The sequence below is a fragment of the Thermobia domestica genome, chromosome 8 (assembly GCF_964235325.1).
Source record: "Thermobia domestica chromosome 8, izTheDome1.hap1.1, whole genome shotgun sequence".
Taxonomy (NCBI): domain Eukaryota; kingdom Metazoa; phylum Arthropoda; class Insecta; order Zygentoma; family Lepismatidae; genus Thermobia; species Thermobia domestica.
The window spans coordinates 56,996,677-57,015,676 of record NC_137461.1 but is presented as its reverse complement, the minus strand read 5'-3'; the positions used below and the strand labels follow the sequence as shown (position 1 = coordinate 57,015,676).

Below are 19,000 nucleotides of genomic sequence, written 5' to 3'. Positions count from 1 at the left end.
AAGTTCATAGCCAGCAGGGACGTAGCTAAGGGTGGGTGGGTGGGGGGGGGGGCACCGGCCTCTCCAAATCTTGGCCTGGCCCCCTCAAATATTTATTTTAAATTATGTTACAAATTGTTTTTATCGACAATAAATGAAAAAATATCCACAGTAAACTAAAATTATTCATACTTCTAACAAACAATTCTTTATTGTTTACCTCATGTTAAGAGGTTATTTTAAAATTCATTTACAGGCTATTCTTTAAAAGTTAAGTGAACAGTAATAAGAGTATAAGATCAGTAACTTTGGGGGCTGGGTGCAATCTTCGTTAATATTGCTTCTTCCAGCCCTTGAGAGTTATTCCAGCCTTATAGTCGCCTTGAGGTACTAAGGGCTAAAAATCTATGCGAATGCACGTTTTGTAATCAACTAAGACAAAACTGAAAGATCGATTGAACTCAGAAGCTAGAAGGATCCCTCTCCCCCACTGTTGGTTTTTGCAACATAGTACTTTGTTTTAATTGTTTTACGAGAAGGTTATTAATGTAATTTTCTCTTTTTTTGTGTTCAACAACGATTCTGGCAAAACAGAGAATCGAATGTCAACTATTTAGCCCCTTTCTGTGTTGGCAACACTGCGGCGAAGCGGGAAAGTCCACAAATTATCAGTAGTACACAATATATATATATATATATATATATATATGGGTTCTTCCATTTGCAAATATGCTCCCCATACCCAGAAGTCTGGCTACGTCCCTGGCAAATTGCATTATTGTAACTGAAAATATTTGTATTTAAAAGGCACCATCAAGGTGAGACACCCTGTTGAACGAAAAAAGAAAATAAAACAAAATCCCACGGTTATACCGTGTAGGCTACAGGAGACGGTGATGATGATAATGAATGAAAATAGTGGAATACAAAAGAGTGGGAGGATACGAGAGAGCACTGAGAAAAGATGCACAGTGTTTGTTCACCACAAAGCCCATTTGGTGCCAGCTGAGATCGAACAAGGGGTCCCACGCACGTGAGTTGAACGCTCTAAAACTGGGCTATTGAGACCATACGATGTTTTCAACAAAATAAGGAATGTAACTCTCATTTTTTTCCCCTCAAAGTGCCCACTACTTTTACGTTTTATAGAAATCGAAATTACATGCTAATGTTCTTCCTATTTTAGCTGTTGCGTGTTTTGGTGCGTCGTAAAGTTATATTTTGCTACGATATTTCACAAATCTATAGTGGCCACTTTATTTTTATAGTGAAGCGTTTTGTATACAGTTTATTAATTCTCAGAAGAAAACTGGGGTAATAATCTACTTTTGGCTTTAAATGCTGAAGTTATTCTTTTTTATACAGAGCGTTCAAAAATACACCTGAAACGTGTGCAAGCATGTTTGGAGGCTCATGGGGGACATTTCCAACATTTGCTGTGAAAATGTGTGTGTATATTAGGATGGGCCGAAAAAATTTTTTTCAAATATTCAGGATTGAGTAGTTATCAAAAGTTGTGCATTGGTACGAAATGAAGCCATTGCCAGACAATACTATTAATACATAAAACATGAAATACATAGTTTCAATATACGCAAATAACTATTAAGAACTTAACTAACTTTCATAACTACCATATTAACACACGAAAAACCTTCGTGTTGAGCCCAGCTCAGAACTCTCAAACTTTAAGAGAATATCACTTTTTCGCATCTGGATGCAAAATGCACGACACTGGTTTTCCGAAGGCGGCGCTTACATTGCTGAATTCAAATAAACTAGAAACAATATGGCTGCGAGCCTCTCTTCCTGTATTGTCTTGCCTTCGAATTAAGGATATGATTTTGAATTACAACTCAAAATGCAAAACGATCATTAACCCCATTAAGAAACAAGATATCTCCATTAAGAGCCAAATTAAAGAAATTTAAGAACGGTGCTCACAAGTTATTTGATATTTTCTCTTGCAAATGCTGCGATAGATTAACCTGTAAGTGTGATAAATCAAATTAAATACCGCCGTGGGAGCTCATATTAGAGCAGAGAAATCAGAGACAAATGACGAGTTGCAATGTAGATAAAGCAGAAACCCATAGGCTCAAAAGAAAGCATGACACACAGATCGATTATGATGTTGCGGTACCAAATACAAGAGGGTTACAATCGTTAGCCACAATTCCGCACTTGGAACATACATTAAGTGCTTCCACCCCGAATTCAGACGATGAAGAGTTCGCATGGAGCTATCGTTTATAGAATAAAGTCTAAAGTAAACCTAAATAAACAATAGTGAGCCCTAAACAAATGAGTACCGCAAAAGAGTTAACAGGTGTCTCGTCGGCTGCTAAAATTGTATCCGCTGTTTTAGAGGATATTAATTTACTGAACAAAACTAACAAGACAAGGTAGTAGATAAAAACAAAATCCGTAGGAAACTAGCAAAAAAAAAAAAAAAAAAAGAAAAAGAAAGAGAAAAACAGAAACCGTCTACAGTGTAAAGCTACTAATTTTAAGGGTCTATTTTGATGGCCGAAAATACCAAACTATAGTTCTAATTGACAATTGCAGTAGGCAAAGCACTAAAGAATATGCGGATTATATCGACTGGACCGATTGGTCAGAAGTAATAGTAACGAAACCTCTAATTTTGGCTAACGTATCAACAGAAGAACTAACCGAAATGATTGTGGAAAAGAGGAAGTTTCACAGTTTGTCACGTTCCCCTTCCACACACAGGCTTTGGAGAGGTGTGTAAAGGTAGTAACAGAATCTCCTTCAGAAGTATGCGGTAGTGTTGCACGAGACGGTTATATTCGCGCAAAACTGGAAGCACGAAAGTATCTACCAAGCTTCGAACATAAATCTCAATATTTTGTTCCAAGATTCAACTAAGGAGCTTTAAGTAAAAGGAAGGTGGGTGGGAGGAACTCGCTGTGTAGCCATCTCCTCGTGGTGAGTTCTGGGCTAGTTTGGTGTTTGTTGGTCAATTTTTCAATCTTACCTTACGTATTTGTGTCCGTACTATTATATCTACTAAACACCAATCAGACGAAGAGCTGCACATCAGATCAGAAGATTTAAAATCCTGGAGTCAAGTTAAAGTATTAGGAATCTTAACGAATTTTCTATACGTACTAAAATAATCGTATATATATTTAAAAAAAAACAAAATAACACTTTTCGGACCCGCAGGTCCTGGTGAAATATTTTTAGCTGCCTCTGTTTTGGGGAAGAAACATAGCATTATACAACTTTTGCACAGTACTCAAACTTAATTTTCTGAAAACAAATATTTCAATAATATTTTCACTACTCACAACCATATTTTTTCAGCATTAACGTTCTTTCGGGCTCCCGGGGCCCGGTTTACCTTTACAGGAGAAATGGATGGTGCACGTAGTTAGATGTAACATAGCGTAACCAAAACTAGCCTAACCTAACCTAAACTAAACTAACCTAAGCTAACCTAAACTAACCTAATATAAGCAGAAATAAGCGAAATTCTATCATTTTGGAGGGGATTATGCTGGACCCCTACACTAACATAATTTAACATAAACTAACCTAACCTAAACTAACCCAGTCACCTAAAGTAACCTAACCATCCTAATGTGAACAGAAATTACCGAAATTGTAACATTTTTTAGAAACAGTTGCTGGACCCCTTCTGCTAAACATTAGCCAAATTTAGCTGTGGCTATGAAAAATTATTTTTAAATATTCGACAAAATCATGTCAACATTTCGCACAGACTTTAGTTACACATAAAGATGTAAACTTCCTTACTTGTACATCCAGATGGTAAATGAGTCCATATCTGTAACTAAAAACCAGATCCATGTACTGAACTTCTTACGATTAATTAAGAGTGGATTTTCTGTGAAAACAATAACACATTAAATCATATTGTTGCTGATCTTATAGTTGTACAGTATATCTGTTTTTAACATTTTTTATTATCAAAACGAGTAGTACAACAACATGAATCAATACAATAGGGCCTACTTATTAAGTTGGCAATCTAATATGCTTCCGACGAGCATAATCCGAATCTTTTACTAACAAAATATAACTCAAACAAAAAATCGAACTTCCATTGTTATATATTTAAATTAGCATTCTGGAAATATCTTTCATCTTTTTTATTTAGGGTAAATGATAAAATGTCTATGAAGATATAGAAAAAGAAAGTATTTGTAATATAATAAGGGAAATGTCTAGCACACCTTCCTTTTCTGCGAATGAAAATGCTTAAAGCTATTATTATCCCAAGAGCAACTCAATTGGACTGAAGTATCACACTAACTTCCTTTATATTCTGTGAGTGCTTACTGGACAGATAACACTCATCGTCAATCTTTTAATTTATATATACTTTTTGTTTATTTTGTGATCTTGTTTTGGACAAATCAATTACGAGAATTCTTCCTACACAGCAACTTATTCTAGACTTTGTTTTCTTGTGACGATATAATTTCTCTACATTTAACACTCAATCCTAAGCCCGAGTAGGACTTTGATTACATTTGATTACATCTGACATTAGTGCTTCTTTAGTACTCTTTAGTGCCGCACATCCAATCGTTAGTGTTCGTTAGTGCTCCATATCTTATAATAATTACTCCACATATGTCGGCTATATTTTTTAAGAAAGGCGTTATTGGCCTGCTAATTTTATGGCAGGAGACCAGAGACTAAATCCACACGAGAACACAATTTTGATTACACCTGTCACTAGTGCTTCGTAAGTATTTCCAGTGTCGCTATCCCACCGTTAGTGATCCACCGATTACAGCTACATTTTTTACGAAGGGCGTTAGTGGCCTGTTAACTTCATGCCAGCAGACCAGAGGCGAAATCTACGGCAGACCACAATTTTTATTATATCCGTCATTAGTGCTCGTTAGTGCTGCATATCTCATCGTTACTGCTCCACAGATAACGCCTACATTTTAGAAACATCCATTTTACCCTTCTAATTTCATGCCAACACGCCACGCACGAAACCTGCAGCAGACCACGATATTGATTCTATCTCTCATTAGTACTCCGTTAGTATTCGTTAATGTTGTATATCATATCGTTAGTGCACGACACAACAATTAGTATCAAGTTGGCCCCATCACTTTTGGGCGAACAAAGTAAATACTGTCATTCATTTGTGCTACAATAATCCTGGTTAATGCCCAAATTTAAGCGTTGGTGCTATCAAAATAACAAAGTTGTGAACAATTTAAATTTCGGGGCCAACTTGACGTCAAGTTGGTCTGCTTTTTCCCTAATTGAGATAGAATTGATTTTCTAATGGCAAACGTTTCTGCTACGTTGGTGCTGGTTAGTGCCCAAATTTGAGCGTTAGTGCTGTTCAAATAACGCCGGTATAACAAAATTAATTAGTTGGTCCCGCTTTTTCCTAATTGAGATAGAATTGATTTTGTAATGGCAAACGTTTGTGCTACGTTAGTGCTGGTTAGTGCCCAAATTTGAGCGTTAGTGCTGTTCAAATAACGCCGGTATAACGAAATTAATTAGCGTCAAGTTGGCCCCGCTTTGTTCCCTAATTGAGATAGAATTGATTTTCTAATGACAAACGTTTGTGCTACGTTAGTGCTGGTTAATGGCCAAATTTGAGCGTTAGTGCTGTTCTAATAATGCCGGTATTTATTCGGGGCAAACTTGACGTCAGGTTGGTCTGCTTTTTCCCTAATTGAGACAGAATTGATTTTCTAATGGCAAACGTTTCTGCTACGTTGGTGCTGGTTAGTGCCCAAATTTGAGCGTTAGTGCTGTTCAAATAACGCCGGTATAACAAAATTAATTAGTTGGTCCCGCTTTTTCCTAATTGAGATAGAATTGATTTTGTAATGGCAAACGTTTGTGCTACGTTAGTGCTGGTTAGTGCCCAAATTTGAGCGTTAGTGCTGTTCAAATAACGCCGGTATAACGAAATTAATTAGCGTCAAGTTGGCCCCGCTTTGTTCCCTAATTGAGATAGAATTGATTTTCTAATGACAAACGTTTGTGCTACGTTAGTGCTGGTTAATGGCCAAATTTGAGCGTTAGTGCTGTTCTAATAATGCCGGTATTTATTCGGGGCAAACTTGACGTCAGGTTGGTCTGCTTTTTCCCTAATTGAGACAGAATTGATTTTCTAATGGCAAACGTTTCTGCTACGTTGGTGGTAATTTCTGATTGCGTCAAGCTCCCGCCAAATTCGAGAGTACTAATGCTCAGTTCTAGTGCGATCATTAGTACATCATTAGTGCGCTTTGTGCATTAACATCTAACATTATGTAGTTCATTAGTGTAGGTGCTACAAGTACATGTTTGGAGGGCCAGCGTGAGCTTGGCCCCCACTTTAAGCACTAACGAAAAAATATTGTCATTCATTAGTGCATCGTTAGTGCTTGTAGAAATCTCTGATAGTTTCGTTAGTCCTTCATTATTAGTGTAATTATGGGGAATTCCTGATTGCGACAAATTCCCGCCAAATTCAAGAGCGCTAATGATCTCTTTTTGTGCAATCGTTAGTGCTAACGTTAATGTTTATAGCACTAACGAGCACTAACGCTGCTCGAACCGGCTATTTTACTTATCGTGTGATTTTGATATGGTGGCCTGCTGGTATGAAGTTAGCAGGCCAATAGTAACTATTAAAATTGAGACGTTATCTTTAAAAATAATATGTAAAGATTTATTTACACATGCTCTGCATGTCTTACTTTTTTATTATCTGATATACATCTTAGAAATGGACTAAACCAACGGGAAGCTGAAATGTTTATAGGCATGTAAGCCCAGGAACGGAAATGTTACAAGTAACAATTCTGTTCAGTTTATGGTGTCAGTTAACTGTTAGTAATGTGTTATTTAATGTTAGTTAAATTTATAACTTAGGTCAGCTAAATTTATTATAATTTATAACTTAAATTTATAATTTTAACTGAATATTATTATTTTTTGTTTCTTTACAAAATCTACCTAACTAACCTAAATATTTTTGTGCTACCAACTGAGTCACACCAATATTCTCTCTCAGTGCAACAACTTCTGTAAATCTTGTAATGATAACTGGATTGTATTCTTCTTTAGGCACCACAGACTTCAAAATCCATAAATTATGATACCCTTCCATTTCAAACTGTGGCCAAGAACGTTTGATGTTATCTAACAATTTAATCACTAGTTTTAAGCAATCCTATAAGAAAGAAAGTAAAAATAAGCCATCAGCAAAATATCTTAACTCATAGAGTTCATACAAATAGACACAAATACAGCTTAATACACTGTTCTTTAAGTGACGGGGAATTTGTAAGCGAAATGAATTCAGAACAAGAGCACTCAACATGTTTTAACTTTTAGCGTAAATGTGATAATATAAAATTTTCGAATTGGCAATACTGCAATGTCAGCTTTCACGAATAACAAGCAGTGAGCTAATTAATTGCAATATGGGATAGTTCAGCAGAAAGTGTAATTTGTTCCGTAACTGAGTTTAAATCGCGTAATGCATTATGTGGTGTTTTCCAAAAGGATTGCAAAAATAAAACCTCAAAAGAATTTCTTTCTGAGTTTAAAAAACATGAAGATTGATGTGAGGTGCGCTATTTTCATCGTGGAGTACTATCACTGTAGGTGCAAACTCTGCTAATTCCAGAATTAATTACACGAGTAGTGTTAACTTTCAACTAGACGAGGCACTTCCTCAACTTTGTCGCAGGTGATGAGACTTTTTCGAAATCAATAATTTGATTATGTGTAGGTTCTTTCAAGGGACCCATTCTTGGACTACAAAGTCTTTAAGATTGACAACTTATAGTTGGAGGGGACACTGAAACAAAAGCGTGTACAGTCACTCACATAAGTACCTGGACCCCTGACTGTTATAATTCCATTATTTGGGGTTCAGGTCATTTGCAGTTGTGAGAACACCTAGACAAATGCAACCCAACTTACACGTAACTTTTCTCGGCACTGACAGCAGTTGGTAGCACTGATCCAGGTGTTTATGCAGCTAAAATTGTAAAGTAGGTGACTAACGAAACAGTTCTCCATAATAAGATGAATCTCTATGGTTCGGATCGTGTTTTCCAAACAACACCATATATTTATCTTAATATTGCTGTGTATGTAAAGTATTATTTATTTATATACTGTATTTTTAGAGAGAGAAAATACTGACCACGCATGAATCAGTAAATGCTTGAAGGTAGCTGAAAATATCAAATCTAGAACAACTGCAGGAAATAAGTTTGTAAATGATTGCCTCCATTGAGAGACCTCCAATTCTCTTCATTCCAACATCTTTTTTTTCTGGAGGAGAGAAGATCTTTCTTGTCACACTGAGTATGTATTGAAATTGAAACATTTGAAAAAGTTTCAACCTGGCCGAGATTCGAACCCGGGTCCACCGAATAGAAGTTCAATACGCCAACCACTTACCTACCGCGTCACTTCATATTTCATCTAAACTATTAGCTAGTTAAAACATTGCATGTAAGACTATACAAAATACTAATTCTCGTATAATGAGACGTTTCTTGTGAGCGTCATAATGATTTACTCGAGATTTCCTTCTTTAACCCAAAAACAAGTTATATAGACTTCCTCAATCAATCATGAAAAGTTCTTCAAGTTAAGGCTACGTCATCATTTTCAGCGATGGTCCCGATTTACAGTACAGTTCTTTTTTACCTTCTAGTTTCCAAAGAAGAAAAGAGGGTAGAAATTAATTTCACGTTCTTTGAATTATTTCAACACGTGTAGAAATAGTGTGTGCTATGTTAGTCTTTCATAACTACTAGTTTATTTTCTTATCTTTGTATGAGGAATTGATGGCAAAGTGTGAAAGTAGAGAACTGCCATTACAGCGACCCGGGTTCGAATATTATTGGAAAGTATTGTTATTTATTTTTTCTTTATTTGATGGTATTGTTTACGTAATTGATATTGTAATTCTGTTATTCCTTTATTATTATTAATTCAAAGTCGAGATTTGGCTACATATTTTATGTTTTATGAATTTTCTGATTGGATTTCAAGTCTTTTTGTTGAATAATCAACACACCCCATTGTAGGGGGTTTGGGGGAGGGAAATATCATCCTGTTGCTTTTTATTTGTTTACTTGCACGCTACACCAAGCTTGGATACTACATTTTACCTTTCTATATGTACGGAAAGTACCCTAAAGGTTTTGATGATAATAAGAGAGTAAGTGAATAAGAGATGAGATCAATGAACTTTGCGTATTAACAACATTTAAAGTAGCCATGTTGTATTCCGGTAAAATATGACAAATGATGATTTGTGGATATACTAGAGTTATTCGGACCATGCAATAGTTATGTCATGAATAGCTAAGATATTGAGTGTTTTGTGTATTAATATTACTCTTTGCTTGGTTTGGTTTTACAGATTTGACCAGAGATAAAAACTTGACACACGACCTACTGACCCACCACCCACCGTGACCCACTCTGACCCACGACCCTCTATAACCCACCACCCACCGTAACCCACACTGACCCACCATTCATCATGACCCGCTCCGACCCACCACCCACCATGAACCACTGATTCACCAAATCACATCGTCATAAACTCTGGCACATGATCCACGACCTCTTCTCTACCGATTAAAGAGTAACAAAACCAGGTTGTGAAATTCTAACTCTTCGGTGTTTGAATTTCTATGGTCAATCGCTCAAGTACAGCTCTGTTACAATAACGGTGGATCTGACCGTTACGATATAAAATGGTAAGAGCAAGATTACGATGAATGTCAATTAAATTATCATGGTCTAATTATTTCCTTGTTGAATTATTGATACTTTTCAGTGGAAAGACGGATGAAATTTGAAAGTCTCAAATCAAGGTAAGTTGACCAACGTACAGAAGCTTACATTACAAATTTTATGTCTATTTTTCTCTCAACTTTATGGGTTGATTGCCCTGTGCTCTAAGCGCTCCATATAACAAACAAGCTTCAGCAATTATTATAGTAGAAAGCGCATAAGCATATATCGATACGTGATGCGAAGCACTGTATTTTTTGTTTCTCAACTAATATCGATCGTTTTTGATTATTTTACTAACTAACCCACTATCAATTTACCATATATAGAAAGTACCATCCCTTCCCATAAAGAAGAATTTTGAAAAATGCTAGGAGACGTTCTGTTCATTTTCAATAATGAGTTAATATACTGAATTTCAACTTCGTAAGTTTAACGGCTTATGAGATATTCATTTTTTTTGGCAAAAATTCGGATCCCAACTATCCCTTAGGATATTACAATGAAAGCAATATGATAACATCCCAGTTTTGATTAAGGCCTAACCAAAATTAATTTCATTTGACTGCAATTTGGTTGTGATAAATAGGCATATACAGTTACATCAGTGACGTATTTAGGAGGCCTTCCGGGCTTAAGCCCCCCCGAAATCTTATCTACTATAGTAAATATATGAAATATTTTGCAGAATTTTCACGTTTTCAGGCAAAGCCCCCCCGGAAGTTAGCAAAGCCCCTCCCGAAACAAAATCGTAAATACGCCACTGAGTTACATTCAATTTTTTTATATAATAATTTATATATTACAGTGATTCAAAAATGTATTTTTTCCAGTAGTTAGCTCCCCTAAAACTCTCAGGCTGTGTGTCTCGAAAGCCAAGTAGTAGTATGAGTCATTTTGCTATTATCACAATTTCAAATATCAATATCCAAAAATGCCTCAAGTTCTTTTTTCACTTAAGAGATACTCATCTCAGGTAAGTAAACAGAAACAAATGAAAAAGGAAAATGGATGCCTTGAAAGTAAAACGTAGACAAATTGACCAGTGTTCAGAAGCATATTTTTAAATCACGCTCGACCGTACTCATAAGAGCTAAATATGCGGTTCTAGTTAGTTGGGGTTATCCGTTTCTCGCCACGTAGCATAAGTATAGCAAAAATCAAGTGCCTGGTGCCGTGGCCGAGCGCACTTGCGCAATAGGCTAGTAATTATAATTGCTTTTGGTGTGAATTCAAACCCGGGCCAAGGAAAGTTTTTTTATTATATTTTATTCTTTGAATTTTCAAAACACGTTTTTCATTAAAATAAGATAAAAAACAGTACTCAAAAAGTGATGACGTTATGTGTACAGTTTCTCTATACGAATCCACACTAAAAGTAGTAGTAGTAGTAGTAGTAGTAAGAGTAGTAATAGGGGGAGAAGGTGGAGCGGGGCTCGCAAGGCTCGTTTTGTTCTACCTTGACTGCCATGATATAAATTTAACCTCAACTGCTTCTTCAATTTTCTTCTTCAGTTCCAACAAAGTGACAAATTTCTATTACTACTATAATACACAATACATACACAAGAAGGTTTGGACAATCGCAATCTGCAACCAATCAGAAACGTGGTTTTAGTTTCTATGGCTGGGGTCGAGAGTGAAAAATATATGCTGTTCAGAAGATGCTGTCTACAATGCAGTGAGCAGAGTGGGTCGGTGAGTCAGAGTGGGACATAGTTGGTGATGGGTCACGGTGGGTGGTGAGTCGCAGTGGGTCACGGTGGGTGATGGTTCGCAGTGGGTCACATGCTGTTGGCCACGTTAAAATGACCCACTCAGAAATCTCGATCCATTTGACCCACTCCAACTCTGGATTTGATAACACAGAAGATTGAAGACCAAAATTACTTGTCCACCATATTTCATTGTTTTACTTCAGGCAAGGGAAGAACATGCGAATAGTGTTTGTGATTTTTACTGTCCTCAATGTTTCTGTTTTTTGTCCCTGTTCTTAAAGTGTTACTGGGAAAAACTGTAAAAGTGAGTAAAACGCGTAAAAATAGGAAACAAGATACTGAAGAAGGTTCGTTAAATTAATTAACTTTAAAAAAATAATCCAGTGCCTTGAAACACCAGATTCCAATCAATATGAGTATGGCCCGAGGCGAGAGCATATGACAGCGCCCCCGTACATATGAGTTGTCAATTTAAAGTTGAATCCTCTGGACTGCATAACACTTTACTATTTTCTCATGACTGAAATCAGAAAGTTTTAGCAGCGTTATTACACTGGAATCGTAAAAGTGTGTAATTACTTAATTCACTGCACATCCAGTTTTTCCTTCTCCCAGAACAGTGATTTGTTAGGGTAGTGGATTGGCTTAAGCGTTAGTTTCATAATGTTGGGGTCGTGGGTTCGATTCCGGCTATGGCAATTTAGGAAATTTTTATAATTTGAAATATTGATACTTTCGATGTATACCAACATGAGAAATATTCAATTTCTCTCGGTCTAAGAGTTAAGACGACTTCCTTCACAGGTGAAATGCCAACACAAAATTACGTCATACATATCAACCTTGATTCGTAACTGTCTGTGAATGTAACGTGTTTGGACAAGAATTGTTGAATACATAAGGGCTAAACACATCATTACTGCTGTAGTATGGGCCAAAAATGAGTTCTAAGGAATTGTTCCTAGTTGTGCACAAATAGCAAATAGTGATCGAACTTACAACTCTTACAACTCTAGTCATGAGAATGATCCTATTTAAGATGTCGCCTCACCTTTCTACCTAGAAGAAGGGAGAAACAAAATGCATTACTGTTATCAGCTAACAAATATTTATACTCCATTTCTTGTCATAAAATGATAATTCTATCTGTAAATTCATAAACGTAATAATGTTATTGCGTTCATATGTAAATCTAAGAAACATCTGACATACTGTATGTCTTTTCTGTTCCTATGAATACCTTCGACTATGTTACTTTTTCTTTCCTTCTGTGCTAATATTATTATTATTAATAATAATAATAATAATAATAATAATAATAATAATAATAATGAAGGAATAAGAGAATTACAATACCAATTACACAAACATTACTTTCCCATTCAGAAAAAATAATAATTGCCACGAAGGGATTTGAGCTCAGGTAGCTGCAAGAAGAGTTTCCTGATTTCACATTTTTTTAAAACAAATCGCCCCAACCGGAGTATTGTTGGCCATTCGCACCTCATGTCCTTTCGCCGTATTCCAAACACTACAGGGACACGAACACAGAATTACTGAGGACAGTTAAAATTCCGACCTTGCTCTTCATAAAGATTGCGCCCCATGATCGGAAGCCGAACGCCCGAGATCACTCGGCTAGTGACACCGGCTCAATTTGCCACAAATTCCTCATATGAATATAAGAAAATAAACTAGTAGTTACGGAACATAAACATAGAACTACACATATTGATACAATTCAAAGAATGTGACAATAATTTCTGTCGTCTTTTCTTCTTTGGAAATTAGAAGTTATGGTAAAGAAGAAATGTAATGTAAATCGGGATCATTCCTGAAACCGATGACGTAGCCTCAACTTGAAGAACATTTCGTGATATTTTCCTCATTAAGGAACGTCTATATAACTTGTTTTTGAGTTAAACAAGGTAATCTAGATTAAGACACTCACATAAGCATTAGTATCTTGTTTATATTTTTCCATGAAACAATTTTAACTAGGTATTAGTTTGGGTGGAAGGTTAAGTGGCGCGTAGGCGAGTGGTTAGCGCATTGAACTTCTATTCAGTAGACCCGAGATCAAATCCAGTTTTTCAAGTGTTTCTGTTTCAATTCCAATGCATACTTGGTGTGACAAGCAAGATCTTCTCTTCCCTAGAAAGAAAAAGATGATAGAATAAGGAGAATTGGAGAAGGCCTGTCAATGGAGACAGTGATTTACAAACTTATTTCCAGCAGTTGTTCTAGATTTGATATTTTCGTCTGCTTTCAAACATTTTCTGATTCATGTGTGATCAGTGTTTTTATTTCTTTGAATATTTAATATATAATGAAATAATACATTACATACACAGCAATATTGAGATTAACATGTGATGTTCATTGGACAACAGGCTCTGAACCAGACATTCTTCTCAGAATGAAGAAATGTTTCGTGAGTCATCTACTCACAATTTTACTTGCATAAAGACTTGACTCAGTGCTACCAACTGCTGTCAGTGCCGAGAAAAGTTACGTGTAAGTTGGGTTGCATCTGTCTAGGCGTTCTCACAACTGCAAAAGACCTGGACCCCAAGTAACGGAATTATAACAGTCAGGGGTCCAGGTACTTATGTAAGTGACTGTTCTATAAATCTGTAAATGGGCATGTCCTAAAATAGGAACTTCTTACAGATGTTCATTTCATTTCAAATAAAAATCACCGGCAAGTATAATCTTACAATAAATAAGGAATTATGGCGGCGATTGCAAGATCTAACTATAACGAGTTCGAATCCCACTCAGGGTATGGACATTATGCACTATTCTTTCACTATTCATTTCTCATCGTCTCACTTGAGCTTCCTTGTAGCTAAATGGATAGCATATGCATTTTCGAGGCGGGATATGTTAAACTGGGAGCTCATGTACGGTAGTTCGGTAACATTTGGATTTACTGCTTATGTTTCACTTAGTTTCGGTGCTGCAAAAGAACGTTAAACTCGAACCGATCCTAACCAATCATCGTCTTTTTTAGCGTAAAGGACAGAAGGGTGTTTAGTAAAACCCAAAAATACAGACCAAATGAAAATCACCAACTTCCAAATTTGAGATTTTAGAAATCTACAAGTGTTTGGACATCCAGAAAGCATAGTTACATATATGATGTTGATTAGCTGTTTATCATCGTCAAAACTGGAAGTTGTATTGATAAGACTCTTTCTTTGGAATCCAGGACAGTTCGAAAAGATTTTTGAGACCTTTCGAAAGAAAACAAGTGAGTTTTGTTTCACATTATGAAACTACGATAGATTTCTATCATTTTTCAAAACTCAATTATAAAGAACTCAGTTCTTCGCTTACGTTCCTATTTATGGTGACACATGTACAAATTACCAGCCACGAACAATATAAACTAAAACTTCGACCAGTTAATTCTCTCAGTTAGGTACACTCCATCACTTTACTGGAATTCATTACAAAAACACAGCGATGTGAGATTCTACATTTTTTAAATTTGCCACTTATTTCTTACAACGTTTATTTTTAAATATATCGATAGTTATTTATGAAAGACTATATTTTTTTGAGAAACTACAAATTTTAAATTCTACATTTTAAAAAAAAGTCATATAATAATATCTCATTCCTAATGAACTAATACAAATTTTAACTGAAAATAATCTAAGCTAATGATAGTGCTAACATGTCAGTTATAAATTGTATACACTTTTCATAATTTTACATGTAACTTATCTTCTTATTTTCTGATTCATACCGTTTCAGTTTTAGAGTTACACTTTAGCATTGAACCATTAAAGAGTATTTGTCTATGCCAAAAATGAAATCTAACCCAGTCTTTTTCATCAGCTTTCCTTGTAACCTTATCTATATCCTCATGCTGCAGAAAATCTAAATACTTGTATACATGATCCATAGCAAATGTCATTATTTGCATTGGAACCTATCAAAGGAAAAATAATTTATTATTTTTTTAATAAAAATAAAAATGTTGCTAAAATTACAAATAAATAGTATTTTTTTATTTTTCACTATGTAATCAAAATTAGCAGTTAATAGGAAAACATAAATTGTCAAGAATTATTATAATTACAGAATGACAATAAAGTATTCTTAACTCCTCCTGAACAAACAGTTTTTGTGTACATTCGTTAATCGCGGATGACGAATATATAGAAAAATGATGTAATTAACAACGATAACGATTAATTAGTAACGATAACGATTGACAGATAAAATAATATTATGAATTATTAAATTACCATAATCATAATGACTATATCGAAAAGCATTCTTAATATCTCCTGAACCAACAGTTTCTCTGTACATTTGTTAATCACGGATGACTTTTCAGGTATTGACAAGTTAAGGAAAATAGACCCTATATGAGAGCTGATTAACAAAGACAGACTGATTTTTTTAAACATGTATTTATTACTCAAACTCTATGTTCACTGATCTTTTTTAAAGTAGTCCCCTCCTGAGTGAATGCACTTTTTTATAACGTTCCTGCCATTCCTGGAACACGTGATGTATGCTATTTTTTGATATGTCCTTCTGAACCGAATCACACTTTTTCACCACTGCTTCAGAGTAAGTGAGTACCGCGGAGGTTTGCCTTAAAAGATGTTAACAGAAAACTCATCTCCTGTAGAAACTCATCTCCTCGCTTATCCCTCGTACTTGTTTCAAGTAAAAGATAATCGTCGAAGTTTACGAAAGGAGAAATGACTTCTTTCTTTCTGATAAAATTTCTATTTACAAATCACATGTTTGAAAATATGAAGAACGTACAAATGGTAAATACGAGATTCATCCAGAAAGTTTCAGTTCCGATGGACTGTTAAATTAAAGGCAAACGTCAGAAGAAAATTATTTTTATTACTGTCGAGTTAGTGATACTGCACCATCCTTGTTGAGGCATTTGTCGTAATATGACATCAGATTTTGTACGCTTGTGTCAAAGAATTCTAATGCCAAGGATCGGTAACAGAATGTCACAACCGCGCCAGGTATGGCCACTGTGGGATTGGCTACTTGATTCTCCTCCACTCCTGCTCTAACCAATCGTGCCATCTTGAAGCACTTTTGAAATTTACTTGTGGATGTGCCTCGTTATAATGAATTTCTTTCAAGTGTTTATTATTATTATTATTATTATTATTATTATTATTATTATTATTATTATTATTATTATTATTATTATTATTATTATTATTATTATTATTATTATTATTATTATTATTATTGAGATTCAATTTATTTTTTAAATCTTGAAATGATCAAGAGATACCTAACAACTAGGATGAAAACACGCAATAAATGATGAAAAACAGAATCCTGTTTCAGGTTTATCTAAATATTTAAAAGAATTACAATACAACTTAATAAAACGTTTTAGGTAAGTTGTAAACATTCAAAAAAACTTTTAAAACACTAAAACCAATCAGTAATAAATAGAGTAATTTGTATATTTTTTTAAAAAAATCTTATTATTAAATTTTGACAGAAGTGTACAGCATGGTAAGTGTAGTGATAAATAAACTAGTAAAACTTTTTCATATTTGAAGAGAAATTATATCGACCTAAAGTGCAAGTCAATTTTATGTGCTATTGAAAAATATAAATATGGAAGTAGTTAAATCCAAACCAATATATTTGCAGTGTGCCTTGTGTGAACATTTATTGAGAACTATTTATTGAAATTGGAGCTGCTAGATGACACGGATACATTTTTTGTGACAGTGGAAGTTTACTTAACACATGTCGTGTACATGTTTATGCTTTTAAGAATGTATATCCTTATCGGATTTTGGAATTTATTCACGATGATTCTGGTTCTGATATTTTTTTTAATAAACAGTGAAAGATGTGTATTTAACTTTAAAGATATTTTATATCAATTAGTTCTGTATTTTTTATTGTCAATACTTGTAAAATAAGTTCTAATAGGATATCGTATTCTTTTCTTTCCCCCAAAAAATGTTGACGAAAAATATTTCCAAATGTTCGAAGAACAGGTTTCGATCAAATAAAGATCAACTACAGTACAATATATTTTGAAACAGCATGGTTTGTAGTTTTCAGTAATACTTAAAAAAAATTAAATGAATTGGTTTCTACGAAGTTTTGAATAACAACAAAAATTCCCGTCTACTGGGGAAAACACTGTATTTTAAAATCCACAAGCAAAGTCAATTCACAGAATGTTCGTAAGTTAGCAATTTAACCACTTTCCTTTTTCATGTGAAGTTGTAACTTATTTAATCGAAGATTATTAGACTTATTTTTAAGAGAGTCTGATGAAGAAGTTTTTAGAATAAGATTATTAGAGTTAGATTAAACGATCTATGGAAAAAAATACATTGTTTTTCTCGAAAAAGATACAATTATAATAAAATGTCATACGCACAAAGGGATAAATATCACCAATTATTTTACCTTTCCTCTTTCAAATGCGATTTTTTTCAGAGTCATTAATTTCAACAAACTGATGCAGGCTGTCAAATTATAGTTATCAACAAAGGCATCGTATTCTTCCGCCTCCATTATAGCAAAGCATCGAGGCAAAAACTCATGTTGGGAACCAACTTCACTAAACCAATGTACTTCTTGAAGACCCTTACATAGCTTATCCTGAAATAGACATTGCATAGTTGAGTACGAAGAAGGAACAAGAATTTTTTTTTAAAATTCACAACGTTATTGAATACTCTGATATTTCCTTGACTTAGTACCAATGAAACGTTTAGATGTTATACCATCAGAATATTTAATTAAGTAGCTAAACATTAGTGACGTAGCGGAAGGGCCTGAACCGGTACGAGAAGCTGTCTTTCCGTAGGCCGATCAGAGGCCCCGTTCGAACACAGGTCCCCGTCCTTCTGATCATTATTCGGTATTTTGACGTGGTGACGGTATTTGGTATTTTGACGGTTGCCTGTACTTGTCCGCGCTCTGCTACGTAAACCATTCTCTCGCGGTACTATTGCTATCAACCAACCGAGAGCGCTTCTGAATCTATGCATGTGCTATCCCGCCCAAGTAGTAGTCGTTCGTATAGTAGTAGCCGTATATCCTACCTAGGGATGTAAAATACCTGGATATTTATTTCAGCGGGTAAATACCCAGGGTATTTACCCAAAATGGGTATTTTAGTGAGTATTTTATGTTTCAATTACCAATAAATGAATTTTATCGTTGTCAATGAAAAATATAATGGTCATTTGTATCACCTGCAACAGGAGCACTAAATAACCAATAAACACTAAATTAATCATTTTTTCTAGCAATTAAAGAATGAATTTGATATTTATCAAGTAACACAGTACGGATTTCCTAGCTACTCCCCATTATTTTTCTTTCTACTCACACTAAATTTCCTTCTATTATCCTTGGCGGAAAATAATTGTACATTCTACCCCGTAAATTCTTACCTTAGTGTGCCCCTGAGGCGTCCAATCAGTTGCACGGTATAGAATTCGTTAGTGGACCAAACCAACACTAAA

The 19,000-nt window shown here is 35.0% G+C and overlaps 1 protein-coding gene across 3 annotated transcripts in view; it reads right to left on the bottom strand.

Annotated features, from left to right (window-relative positions):
• Positions 1 to 19,000, bottom strand: part of LOC145692921 (tubulin glycylase 3A-like) — a 58,441-nt gene that overhangs the window by 17,311 nt on the left and 22,130 nt on the right. Inside the window, exons 4-7 of one of the 3 annotated variants that reach the window (XM_081768480.1) lie at positions 17,934 to 18,128; positions 15,250 to 15,435; positions 6,970 to 7,177; positions 3,766 to 3,856 (exon numbers count right to left, since the gene is read on the bottom strand). In XM_081768480.1, coding sequence (XP_081624606.1) covers positions 3,766 to 3,856; positions 6,970 to 7,177; positions 15,250 to 15,435; positions 17,934 to 18,128 — 680 coding nt within the window. The remainder of the gene's footprint in view (positions 1 to 3,765; positions 3,857 to 6,969; positions 7,178 to 15,249; positions 15,436 to 17,933; positions 18,129 to 19,000) is intronic. The other 2 variants (XM_081768481.1, XM_081768482.1) reach the window with 2 other exon arrangements.